Source organism: Pseudophryne corroboree, chromosome 6 (genome assembly GCF_028390025.1).
Source record: "Pseudophryne corroboree isolate aPseCor3 chromosome 6, aPseCor3.hap2, whole genome shotgun sequence".
NCBI lineage: Eukaryota > Metazoa > Chordata > Amphibia > Anura > Myobatrachidae > Pseudophryne > Pseudophryne corroboree.
The window spans coordinates 301,895,468-301,908,709 of record NC_086449.1 but is presented as its reverse complement, the minus strand read 5'-3'; the positions used below and the strand labels follow the sequence as shown (position 1 = coordinate 301,908,709).

The following is a 13,242-nucleotide window of genomic DNA, read 5'->3' as shown; positions in this document are numbered from 1 at the left end:
ATGTTGTTTTACCAGTAACTTTAATTTGTAACAATGACTAAGCTCTGTAATTTTATATAATTGTCCACCATTGATATTTGTTTACTGTGTTCTAGGCTCAGTATGAAAATCCACCACATATCTATGCATTGGCTGATAACATGTATAGGAACATGATCATTGACAGGGAAAACCAGTGTGTCATTATAAGGTAAGGTGTATTGAATAATTCATGTTTCCTCGTATATGTTTCTTCCGCATTGTCTTTCATTTCATCAAAGTGATTATTATTGACTAACGCAATGAGATGAAGAGTATAGAGCAGTAATCAGTCAATGCTTTAATCACAATGTATATATCAATAATTATATGTTGGGAAGTTCTGTCTTTTATGTATGTGTAAATAAATGAGAAATTATAGTACATGTTTATTGATAAGCAACTATTCTTTGCAATACATCAAGCAACTCCTCCAGCTATGCTTACTATACACAGGCAGATGACTGCTGCTTGTCCTAAGTACAGAGCGTGTGGACATACATAGGTGACTGAGGGGTCTATGTACTAAGCCTTAGAGAGAGATAAGGTACTAGCCAATCCGCTCCTAACTGCAATGTTACAGGCTGTGTTTGAAAAATGACAGAAGCTGATTGGTTAGTACTTTATCTCTCTCCACTTTATCCCTCACCAAACTTTGATCTATATTCCCTTACATTACAGGCTGGAAGTATGTTTGCTCGAAGTTGCCATGATGCCTATCCGTGATAACCATATATGTCTACATGAATAGGGAAATTGGCCTACCAGATTTCCTTCCATTCGCAGTCAAATATTGATCAGGATTGACTTATTTATGTTGTGTCTTGGGACCAGTTGGCAAAAGTGATCAAACTTTCTGTAATGTCGCCCGAGTTCGGCGGCTGTGCGGGATGCCGGCCGAACCTGGACGTTTTTTTAAAGTGGCATGGTTTTGCCTTGTAAGTGATTGCTCCTTTAAAAAAACGTCCGAGTTCGTCCGGCATCCTGCACGGCTGCCAAACTCAGGCAGCATTACATCCCGCCCTTGGTCTGTACCTTCATCCGAAGTGGGCATATGTCTGCTTACTCTGGAAACAGGCTGAATGAGAACACCTTAGCATATATGGCTAGCTTTCAGGATCAGTATTAATCTATAAGTAATGTGAAAATGCAAGAGCAGTCTTGGTGCATATGGACTGCTTCTGTTTGCCTTTTTAAGAGCATTTCTGAACAAGGACCATTTCAGGATTGCACTCTACCATATGACTGTACATGCCTTCAAGGTTGTATAGCTAGTTTATAGCAAGCATTCTTAATCCACCGAATTAAGAATAAAGGCCCAGATTTATCAAGACTTGGAGAGTGATAAATAGCATGGTGATAAATGACCAGCCAACCAGCTCCTAACTGTCATTTTTCAAACACCGCCTGTGACATGGAAGTTAGGAGCTGATTGGTTGGTAGTTCACCGTGCAATTTATCACTCTCCAAGGCTTAATAAATGGGGGCCAAAGTGTGAAGCAGAACTATATAAATTCTATGTAAAGATATGCAAATCTCAACTAACTGAGCTGAAACTGTCATAGAAGAACTACGTCATAACCTTACACCTCCTAACTCTCTGATTTAGGCTTAATTCTGGGAGATTGTCCCACCATCTTGCTAACCAGAACTTTTTGTCCTGACTGCCGGTAATGTTGGAAGATACAACTGGTGCACGGGACAATGAATGACTGTTTTTAGCAGACATGTGACTGCACCGCAATACTGATGCAGACAAATCCCTCATATTATCTAGTCTTTTTTTGTTGGGAGGTACAGTAGGTATTCTTTGTTAGAACTGGGAACCGTAGTTGCTGAAGGAGGTAGTTCCAGGGTCAACTGTTCAGGGTGTGGCATCATGAATTACGTCATCTGGAAATGCTTTCAGGAACAGTTTGGGAGTACGGTTGCTATTTTGACTCTCGTTTCTTCACCTCTATTTGCTAATAACACTCTGTTTGGAAAACCGTGCTTATATAGTATCAACTTCAAAATATATCCTGGGTAGTCAGGACATGATTAATTGACCTTTCCTTATTTTTCTCCAACCTCAAAGCTTTAAAGTTTTTGTTTTCTTTTTTTTTTGTGTCACCAACAAACTTCCTTCTCAAAATGCTGGTCTTTCATAGTTCAGAGTTAGCCGAGTGATTCATCCCCCTCAATAGAACCTCCAAATCCAAATGATATAATAACCTGACCCTATGTGTGCCATAACCTGGAAAGTTGTTTGTTTTTTTCTATTTGAGAGAAAATCTTATTTCTGCAAGACGCTAATGGCAGAGCCTATTTTTAACTTTAATTACATTGCTGAGCTCTGAGGCTGCTACTTATTAATAAGTGTAATTAAGGCACCTGGATGGCTTTTGCAGTGGATGTCACACATGGGTATTTACATTGGCTCAGGCTTTGGTTGTTTAGAGTTCCACAAAAGGCCATTATCTATGTAGAAGAAAATGACTGTGAAGTAGGGAAGTATGATGATATGTGGTAACCATTAGTGCCATTTCTCTGTCAAGGGAATCTGAGAAAAGGGATTGTTGTAGACCTTAAATTATAGTGTGTTTTGATTGAAACATAAAATGGAAAAATGTAAATGAATTTGTAATGTATTTTCTGTAAATCAGAAGCCATGGTTTGGGACCATTCTGATATTAGTGTTTAGTACCCACCACAATTGACAGGTAATGCTTGATCTGTAGCTGGAAATATTATAGTGAGATATAGCAGTAGCTATATTATCCTAGCAGTAACTCTGCATCATCTTCACATGAGCGGATGATGACATCACAACTAGAGACGAGTAAAATCACAAATGTCATGTGAATATGTACATCTCACTGCAGTACTTTGGAGTTTTTCTATAATTAGAGCAATAAGCCTACAACTAAAATCTACTAAAATGCATTTAAAATCTTCCATGCCTCTCCACATACCCTTCATCTAATTACACTATACAGATGTAGCCACCTTTATCTTGACTGTTTCTCCGCCGAGACGGGCGTTTAGTCACGCTAAGGCGATAGCTGAGTTTAATCACAGGTAGGCGCGTTGAGGCGATCTAGATACTCATCATGCATTACACATCTCCACCACTGTGTGGCTAATGCTCCACCAATCCAGTACTTTCGATCGTACAGTATAGCGGCGGATTGATCTACAGCTCTGGCAATACTGTAGGCGTAACGGGAGGCGGTGGAAAAAGTATGGAGTACTGTACAGTATGTGTATGGAGATGCAACTACAGTAATTGTGTAAAAGGAAGAATGTACAGGACAATGTATAAACACCGTGCTTTTAAAATACATGAGCGTCTGGGAATGGAGGGCTACAGTAGCTAGCAGGAGGCGGTGGAAAATACCGTGCTTTACAAATGCGAGCGTCCGAGTCCTCTAAGGCATAAACCAACACCAATGGGGTGGGGGCCGGGCGCTGTTTGCAGTACTTTCACACATGAAATTGGGAGTCTCTCATGAGGCGTCGTGGGCTAGGGGTGAAGGCTCCCACCTCCCACGCTGGGGGTCCAGGGTTCGAGACGTGATGTGCCTTTTTTTTTGTTTTGTTATTGTAATAATACACTATTATTTTATCTACATTGTAAGACAGTCAATGGAAAGGTGCACACAAGTTACATATAAATCAGAGTACATCTGCAGGAGCGATTCTTTACGCTAAATGCAACTAAACAGCGGGAATGAAATGAGGGTATTCTGACACTACTAACTGAGCAAAACAGTACTGTACAGTAGATCTTCAGCGTTTGTGTATTGCACATGACCTGAATGAATTCCCTCCCTGTGCAGGCTCCCAGGGGGGAAGGGCGATGGGGGTAGGGGGAGACGATGGGAAATACCGTACTGTACTGTGCCTTTGAAATGCAATTACATGAGCGTCCGAGTCCACTACGGCATACTGTAAACCAACACCAATGGGAAGGAAATGCCAACCATTTTTTTTGTGTGTTCCCGTGACATTCATTTAAAAAAAAAAATTTTTTTCTCTCTAATACATCCAATGGAAGGATGCACACAGGTTTCACATAAATCAAAGTACATCTGCAGGAGCGATTCTTTACGCTAAATGCAACTGCACAACGGCAATGAGTAGAAATGAGTGTATTCTGACGCTACTAAGTGAGCAAAACAGTACTATACAGTAGATATTCGGCGTTTGTGTATTGCACATGACCTGAATTCCCTCCCTGTCTACTGCATGATCTGTGCAGGCTCCCAGGGGGGAAGGGCAATAGGCTAGCAGGAGGCGGTGGAAAATACCGTGCTTCACAAATGCGAGCGTCCGAGTCCTCTAAGGCATAAACCAACACCAATGGGGTGGGGGCCGGGCGCTGTTTGCAGTACTTTCACACATGAAATTGGGAGTCTCTCATGAGGTGTCGTGGGCTAGGGGTGAAGGTTCCCACCTCCCACGCTGAGGGTCCAGGGTTCGAGACGTGATGTGCCTTTTTTTTTGTTTTTTTGTTATTGTAATAATACACTGTATTATTTTATCTACATTGTAAGACAGTCAATGGAAAGGTGCACACAAGTTACATATAAATCAGAGTACATCTGCAGGAGCGATTCTTTACGCTAAATGCAACTAAACAGCGGGAATGAAATGAGGGTATTCTGACACTACTAACTGAGCAAAACAGTACTGTACAGTAGATCTTCAGCGTTTGTGTATTGCACATGACCTGAATGAATTCCCTCCCTGTGCAGGCTCCCAGGGGGGAAGGGCGATGGGGGTAGGGGGAGACAATGGGAAATACTGTACTGTGCCTTTGAAATGCAATTACATGAGCGTCCGAGTCCACTACTACGGCATACTCAAAACTAAGGGAAGCACAAAGTACAGTACATGAACTACGTTGAATGCCTGGAACGCACAACGTCTGAGACGCACGACGTCTGAGACGCACGACGTCTGAGACGCTCATTGAGCATAAGGACGGTGTCATGGCTGCTGGAAGGGACCGTCCTTATGCTCTGGGTGAGCTGCGTCTCCTCGTTTGCTGGCGGGACAGAACTCTCGCCAGCAACGAGGAGAAAATTAGGGCGTACCGGAGGGCCAGCAGGGACATCCTCCGGAGATATAACCGGAGGAGAACGGTGAGGTCACTCCAGAGGAGATGGAGTGACCTCGTTAGGAGGACCCCAAGACGCCTGCAGGCCATAAGGGATTGTAAGTACAGTACTGTACATTACTGTAGATTACTGTACTTTAAGTTACTGTAGTTACAGGTACAGTACATTATAGCAGGGGCTGCTGTAGCAGCAGGTATCCGGTCTATACAGCACTGTATTTGTGGTAAACAAATGGTTAAACAAGGACCAAACATTAACCCGGGTCAAAAGGTCAATTTGTTTTTTGGTGTCGACCTAGATGGTGCGGCTTTTGAAATTGGTTGACACCAGTTACTGTAGGTTGACATGGTCGTTAAGTTGACATGGAAGAAGATCGACATGAGTTTTACATAAACAATTATTACTTTTTTAAACTTGTATATACAGTATACAGTAGTTCTTTACAATCCACGTGGTCTACGATTGTGCAGTGTGTACAGTATCATGCAGTGTACAGTATATGCAGTGTATCACAGTGTATCGTGCTGCGTAATTGCAGCGTGTCATGCAGTGTACATTCAGTATATGGTATTGTGCAGTGAGTGTAATGCATAGTGAATCACATCGTGCAGTGTACTGTATACACATGTGGTACTGTAATTGCAGTTTTTTGTGCAGTGTACATTGTATCATATTTTGCAGGGAAATGTTGTCGTATCACGCAGTGCATACAGTATGCAGTGTCGTGCAGTGCATTGTGTGGTTTAATTGCAGTGTGTCATGCAGTGTACCTGCAGCGTATTGTGCAGTGTATCGTACATTATCATTCAGTGTAACGTGCAGCTGTAATTGCAGTCTCCTGCCTCCCACGCTGAGAGTACCGATTTTTATACCCAAAGTTCAAGTACAGTAACTATTTTTTTAGAAGATTTGTGTTTCAGATAGTACAGTGTTCTAAGGGACGTTACTGTGGTAGAAATTATTCTAAGGGGTGTTACAGTGGCCTAATGTGTTCTGACGTGCATTACTCTTGCATAATGTGTTATAAGGTTCATGACTGTGGCAGATCTCTACTTTGTGACGTAATGTGGATATACTACTGCACTACTGTGACGTACAGTACAGTAACGTGAATAAGGTGCTCTACTGTGTGACACAACGTGAATCAAGGACAGTACTTTGACGTGAATACGGTGCTCTACTGTGTGACACAACGTGAATCAAGGACAGTACTGTGACGTGAATACGGTGCTCTACTGTGTGACACAACGTGAATCAAGGACAGTACTGTGACGTGAAAAAAGCACCTCATGACAGATACTGTACACAAGCTCATGTCTAAATACTGTATACTGTAAGCAGTGACATTAAGGGGTACAGTATATGCAATTGCGGTTGAATTCCGGCAGGAATACGGAAAAAATGGACACGGGATCCCCCATCTTTTTAGAACCAGCACCGGGCTCTGCGCCTGGTCCTGGTGCAAAAAATAAGGGGGACAAAAAAGCGTAGGGGTTTCCCATATTTTTTGAACCAGCACTGGGCTCCACTAGCTGGACAGATAATGCACAGCCGCGGGACACTTTTATACCGGTCCCTGCGGCCATGGAATTAAATACCCAACTAGTCACACCTGGCCGGGGTACCCTGGAGGAGTGGGGGCCCCTTAAATCAAGGGGACCCCCCCTCCAGCCACTCGATTATCTCTATCGCCCCAGTGTATTGTAGCTAGGGGATTGTGACGCTCCTTCAGCATTGCCCCGTAGCCTGCAAAATCTGTGCTGTTATTTGCTCCATAGCTGAGTGCCTCCTAGGAGCTAGGAGTCACAGGCGGTAGCCATTTAAATTGAGTCTGCCCTGCTATAGAATTGTATGTGTACAGTACCATACGGTGCATAGAACCTTTACAGGAGAAACTCTCCTGCAGCTTTGGCCTGCTTTATGTAAAACTTGTGTTTTGTCAGTTTGCTATGCGATCGAGCCCGGTGTAACGTACTGTAATGTGCATAGACCTCGCTTATCTCTGTGTACAGTATTTTGGCTAGGGGATTGTGACGCTCCTTCAGCATCGCCCCGTAGCCTGCACAGCTTATGCCATTTCTCATTCCATACCCGACTGCTGCCTGCCACGAGGTGGGGGTTCAGGGGTAGTGGTCATTTTGACAGTGTGCTATGCGATTGAGTCCGGTGTACCGTAATACTGTATGCAATCCTACAGTAGCTTATCCTCATCGCCCCTGTGTATTTTGGGGATTGTGACGCTCCTTCAGCATTGCCCCATAACCTGCACAAGGGTTCAGGGGCGGCGGCCATTTTGCCAGTGTGCTATGCGATCGAGTCCGGTGTACCATAATGTGCATACTGTGTATTTTAGCTAGGGGATTGTGACGCTCCTTCAGCATTGCCCCATAGTCTGTACAATCTGGACTATAGTATTACTTGCTCCGTAGCCTAGGGCCTCTGTGGGGCAAGGAGTCATAGGTGGTAGCCATTTCTATTCAGTCTGCCCAGCTACAGAATTGTATGTGTACTGTACGGAGCATAGAACCTTAACCTGCATAGAACCTGCACATTATGGTACACCGGACTCGATCGCATAGAACCGCTCATGCAGCTTTGCCCTGGTTTATGTGAATAAAAAAAATAATAAAGTGTCTGAAAAAAACTAACATGCATTCGTACTTAAGGAATCGAACCCGGGACTCTGAGTATAGGAAGCGAAACACTTCACCACTTCGCCGCAGACAAATGTATAAATCCATTGGTTTTGATTATGCTGTAATGGCTACGGGATTAGGACGATAACATACAGTACTGTACAAAATTCCTAATCTTGAGAGGCAATAGTGAATTTCTAACACACATCCATTTGCGACAGTGTACACTACTGGTTTTACAGTATGTTTTGTCTGCGGTACTTGGACGCTCACATACAGTATTCATAAAGTATTGTAGATGGATCATATACTGTATGCTGTACTATTTGCGTCTGTGTCGTACTGTATATACAGTACTGTATTAAATAATGCAGCGTAATGAGTATTTACTGTATGCAGCGTAATGAGACGCCTTAGTAAAGTAGTCCTTATTATGTATTTCAGTATTGTATTTTACGGGAGACCACACGCATGCGCAGTGGTGATTGTAAAAAGCGACATCTGGTGGCTGATCGCAGGTATTACACGTAAAGGTAACGCCAAACGCCATGTCTGCCTCCGTGCGATTAGGTACGCCTCTCTGTGACTAGGCGCGCCTCCCTACGCTGCATATGCTCGATCGGGACAAACGCCTCAGCCACTCAAGATAAAGGTGGCTACATCTGTATGTAGCAATGCTCCTCGTAATAGCTGTAGGAAGGAACACTTGGTGATTATTTTTGCTTGTATAGCAAATTACAAAACTGCAGCAATAATTGAGTTTTGTCTTCTCACCCTGAAGGTGGGTAGACCCTTGAATGCCGGTGTGACCCAGTGACATGGCGATGCAACGATATATCGCATCTGCATACACACTACATAATCCGTCCTGTGACAACGCAATATAACATTACATGCTTCATGTAATTTTCCATCTGATGTGCAGCACATCAGATGGGACAAAAAAACCCACCCAATTTATCGAACAATGAATCGGGAGGATTTTAGGCTACACTCTACATCATATAGAGTGTACCCAGCTTGACTGTGTGTATAAGAATTCCCACAGATGTATAATCTGCTGTCATATGCTGCACTCTGATATTTGCGAGTTTATTTTTAAAGCTGCAGCTTTTCTTCTATTCTGGCCGCTGGTTTTAAAGGGCAGTAACATTATATACAAAACACTCCTGGTTTAGTAAATCTACTAGGGTTGGACATTAACCATCGCTGGTTAGTAAACATTGATGGACTGCTGGTGATTGTTTTACAGTGGTGTACATTTGTGGCAGAGGTTTGTGGATGCATGGCCACAGTCTGCGCGTATACATTCCCAAAGTATTTACGGACCATGGTTAGAAACCATCAATGGTAGAACCTTCCATGAACAACCATAAGAGATAACCCTTGGAGTCATTATACATTCTATGGCAACCTATGGTTCACTTTGATTTTCAAATATATTTGAAATTACTTCTGTACCCTATGATAATCGAGCTGCGTCTTCATATTCAAAGAATTGATATGGTCTTATAGTTAGACCAAAATAATGTTTTGTTTTCTTTTTCTTTAATGAAAGTATAGATATATTTAATTATTAGAGGGAAGTTGCCAGTAGACCGATGGTCCTGTAATGGCATTTGTACTCCACAGAGACAGGAATTTTGAGGATTTATTCAGGGTACATCTAATTTTAGTTCTTCTTACTTAGAATTGTTACATTTCTAATAAGAGTATTTCTCTAACGTCCTAGTGGATGCTGGGAACTCCGAAAGGACCATGGGGAATGGCGGGCTCCGAAGGAGGCTGGGCACTCTAGAAAGATTTAGGACTACCTGGTGTGCACTGGCTCCTCCCACTATGACCCTCCTCCAAGCCTCAGTTAGATTTTGTGCCCGGCCGAGGTTGGATGCACACTAGGGGCTCTCCTGAGCTCTTAGAAGAAAGATAGTCTTAGGTTTATTATTTTCAGTGAGACCTGCTGGCAACAGGCTCACTGCAGCGAGGGACTAAGGGGAGAAGAAGCGAACTCGCCTGCTTGCAGCCGGATTGGGCTTCTTAGGCTACTGGACACCATTAGCTCCAGAGGGATCGACCGCAGGCCCAGCCTTGATGTTCGGTCCCGGAGTCGCGCCGCCGTCCCCCTTACAGAGCCAGAAGCAAGAAGATGGTCCGGAAAATCGGCGGCATGAAGACATCAGTCTTCACCAAGGTAGCGCACAGCACTGCAGCTGTGCGCCATTGCTCCTCTCACACTTCACACTCCGGTCACTGAGGGTGCAGGGCGCTGGGGGGGGGGGGCGCCCTGAGGCAGCAATAAAAACACCTTGGCTGGCAAAAATACCTCAATATATAGCCCCAGGGGCTATATATGAGGTAAATACCCCTGCCAGAATCCAGAAAAAAGCGGGAGAATAGGCCGCGGAAAAGGGGCGGAGCTATCTCCCTCAGCACACTGGGCGCCATTTTTCCCTCACAGTTCCGCTGGAAGGAAGCTCCCTGGCTCTCCCCTGCAGACTACTCTACAGAAAAGGGTAAAAAAGAGAGAGGGGGGGCATTTAATTTGGCGCAGTATATAGTTTATATTAAAAAGCAGCTATAAGGGACATAACTCAGTTAGTCCCTGCCTTATATAGCGCTCTGGTGTGTGCTGGCATACTCTCACTCTGTCCCCCCAAAGGGCTTTTGTGGGTCCTGTCCTCTATATTGAGCATTCCCTGTGTGTGTGGAGTGTGTCGGTACGGCTGTGTCGACATGTTTGATGAGGATAATGAGGTGGAGGCGGAGCAGATGCCTTTAGAAGGGATGTCACCCCCTGGGGGGCAGACACCTGAGTGGATGTGCTTATGGAAAGAAATGAGTGCACGTATAGACTCATTACATAAGAAATTTGACGACATGCCGACTGCGGGACAGCCGAGTTCTCAGCTCGTGCCTGTCCAGGTGTCTCAAAAGTCATCAGGGGCTCTGAAACGCCCGCTATCTCAGATGGCACAAGTAGATGAAGTAGATGTCGACACGGATACTGACACCAGTGTCGACGACGAGTCAAATTTAATGCCCATTAAGGCCATTCACTGCATGATTGAGGCAATGAAAGAGGTGTTAAATATCTCTGATTTACATCCAGGTACCACAAAAAAGGGTATTATGTTTGGGGAGAAAAAACTACCTGTAGTTTTTCCCCCGTCAGATGAATTAAATGAAGTGTGTGAAGAAGCGTGGGCTTCCCCTGATAAGAAATTGGTAATTCCTAAGAAGGTACTAATGGCGTTCCCTTTCCCGCCAGAGGATAGGTTACGTTGGGAAACACCTCCTAGAGTGGATAAAGCGCTCACACGTTTGTCTAAAAAGGTGGCACTACCGTCTCAGGATACGGCCGCCCTTAAGGAACCTGCTGATAGAAAGCAGGAGGCGATCCTGAAGTCTGTATATACACACTCAGGCATTATACTTAGACCAGCTATTGCGTCAGCATGGATGTGCAGTGCTGCCGCTGCGTGGTCGGATAAACTGTCAGAAAATATTGACACACTAGACAGACACGATTCTGCTAACAATTGACCATATCAAAGACTCAGTCTTATATATGAGAGATGCACAGAGGGAAGTCTGCCGGCTGGCATCTAAAATAAGTGCATTGTCCATCTCTGCTAGGAGATGCTTATGGACTCGCCAGTGGACTGGAAATGCAGATTCCAAAAGGCACAGGTGGGAGCCCGCCCCAAAGTCACAGCTGGTCCCGACGACACGTCTAATGTTCCTGGGAATGATTCTGGACACAGTCCAGAAAAAAGTGTTTCTCCCGGAGGAGAAAGCCAGGGAGTTGTCTTCTCTAGTCAGAGACCTCCTAAAACCAAAACAGGTATCGGTGCATCACTGCACGCGGGTCCTGGGAAAGATGGTAGCTTCTTACGAAGCAATTCCATTCGGCAGGTTCCATGCCAGGATTTTTCAGTGGGACCTGTTGGACAAGTGGTCCGGATCGCATCTTCAGATGCATCGCTTGATAACCCTGTCCCCAAGAACCAGGGTGTCTCTTCTGTGGTGGCTGCAGAGTGCTCATCTTTTGGAGGGCCGCAGATTCGGCATACAGGACTGGGTCCTGGTGACCACGGATGCCAGCCTACGAGGCTGGGGGGCAGTCACAAAGGGAAGAAACTTCCAAGGACTATGGTCAAGTCAGGATACTTCCCTTCACATAAATATTCTGGAACTAAGGGCCATTTACAATGCCCTAAGTCAAGCAAAATCCCTGCTCCTACACCAGCCGGTGCTGATCCAGTCAGACAACATCACGGCAGTCGCCCATGTGAATCGACAGGGCGGCACAAGAAGCAGGATGGCAATGGCAGAAGCCACAAGGATTCTCCGATGGGCGGAAAATCATGTACTAGCACTGTCAGCAGTGTTCATCCCGGGAGTGGACAACTGGGAAGCAGACTTTCTCAGCAGGCACGACCTCCACCCGGGAGAGTGGGGACTTCATCCAGAAGTCTTCCAAATGATTGTAAATCAGTGGGGTCGTCCACAGGTGGACATGATGGCGTCCCGCCTAAACAAAAAACTAGAGAGGTATTGCGCCAGGTCAAGAGACCCTCAGGCGATAGCTGTGGACGCTCTAGTGACACCGTGGGTGTACCAGTCAGTTTATGTGTTCCCTCCTCTACCTCTCATACCAAAGGTATTGAGAATAATAAGAAAGCGAGGTGTAAACACAATTCTCGTGGTTCCGGATTGGCCAAGAAGAGCGTGGTACCCGGAACTTCAAGAGATGATCTCAGAGGACCCGTGGTCTCTGACGCTCAGACAAGACCTGCTACAGCAGAGGCCCTGTCTGTTCCAAGACTTACCGCGGCTGCATTTGACGGCATGGCGGTTGAACGCCGGATCCTGAAGGAAAAGGGCATTCCGGAGGAAGTCATTCCTACGCTTATTAAAGCTAGAAAAGAGGTTACAGCAAATCATTATCACCGCATATGGCGGAAGTATGTTGCATGGTGTGAGGCCGAAAAGGCCCCAACAGAGGAATTTCAACTAGGTCGATTTCTGCATTTCCTGCAAGCAGGAGTTAATATGGGCCTAAAACTAGGCTCCATTAAAGTACAGATCTCGGCTCTGTCGATTTTCTTTCAAAAAGAACTAGCTTCAGTACCTGAAGTTCAGACATTTGTGAAAGGAGTGCTGCATATTCAGCCCCCATTTGTGCCTCCTGTGGCACCTTGGGATCTCAACGTGATGTTGAGTTTCTTAAAATCACATTGGTTTGAGCCACTAAAAACCGTGGATCTGAAATATCTCACGTGGAAAGTGGTCATGTTATTGGCTTTGGCTTCAGCCAGGCGTGTGTCAGAATTGGCGGCTTTATCATGTAAAAGCCCTTATCTTATTTTCCATATGGATAGGGCAAAATTGAGGACTCGTCCCCAATTTCTCCCAAAGGTGGTGTCAGCGTTTCACCTGAACCAGCCTATTGTGGTGCCTGCGGCTACTAGGGACTTGGA

At 44.9% G+C, this 13,242-nt stretch overlaps 1 protein-coding gene across 2 annotated transcripts in view; it reads left to right on the top strand.

Moving 5' to 3' along the window:
- MYO1E (myosin IE) overlaps positions 1-13,242 on the top strand; it is a 347,330-nt gene that overhangs the window by 155,332 nt on the left and 178,756 nt on the right. For both annotated transcript variants that reach the window (XM_063926190.1, XM_063926191.1), the window contains one exon: positions 96-190. In XM_063926190.1, the coding sequence (XP_063782260.1) occupies positions 96-190 (95 nt within the window). The remainder of the gene's footprint in view (positions 1-95; positions 191-13,242) is intronic.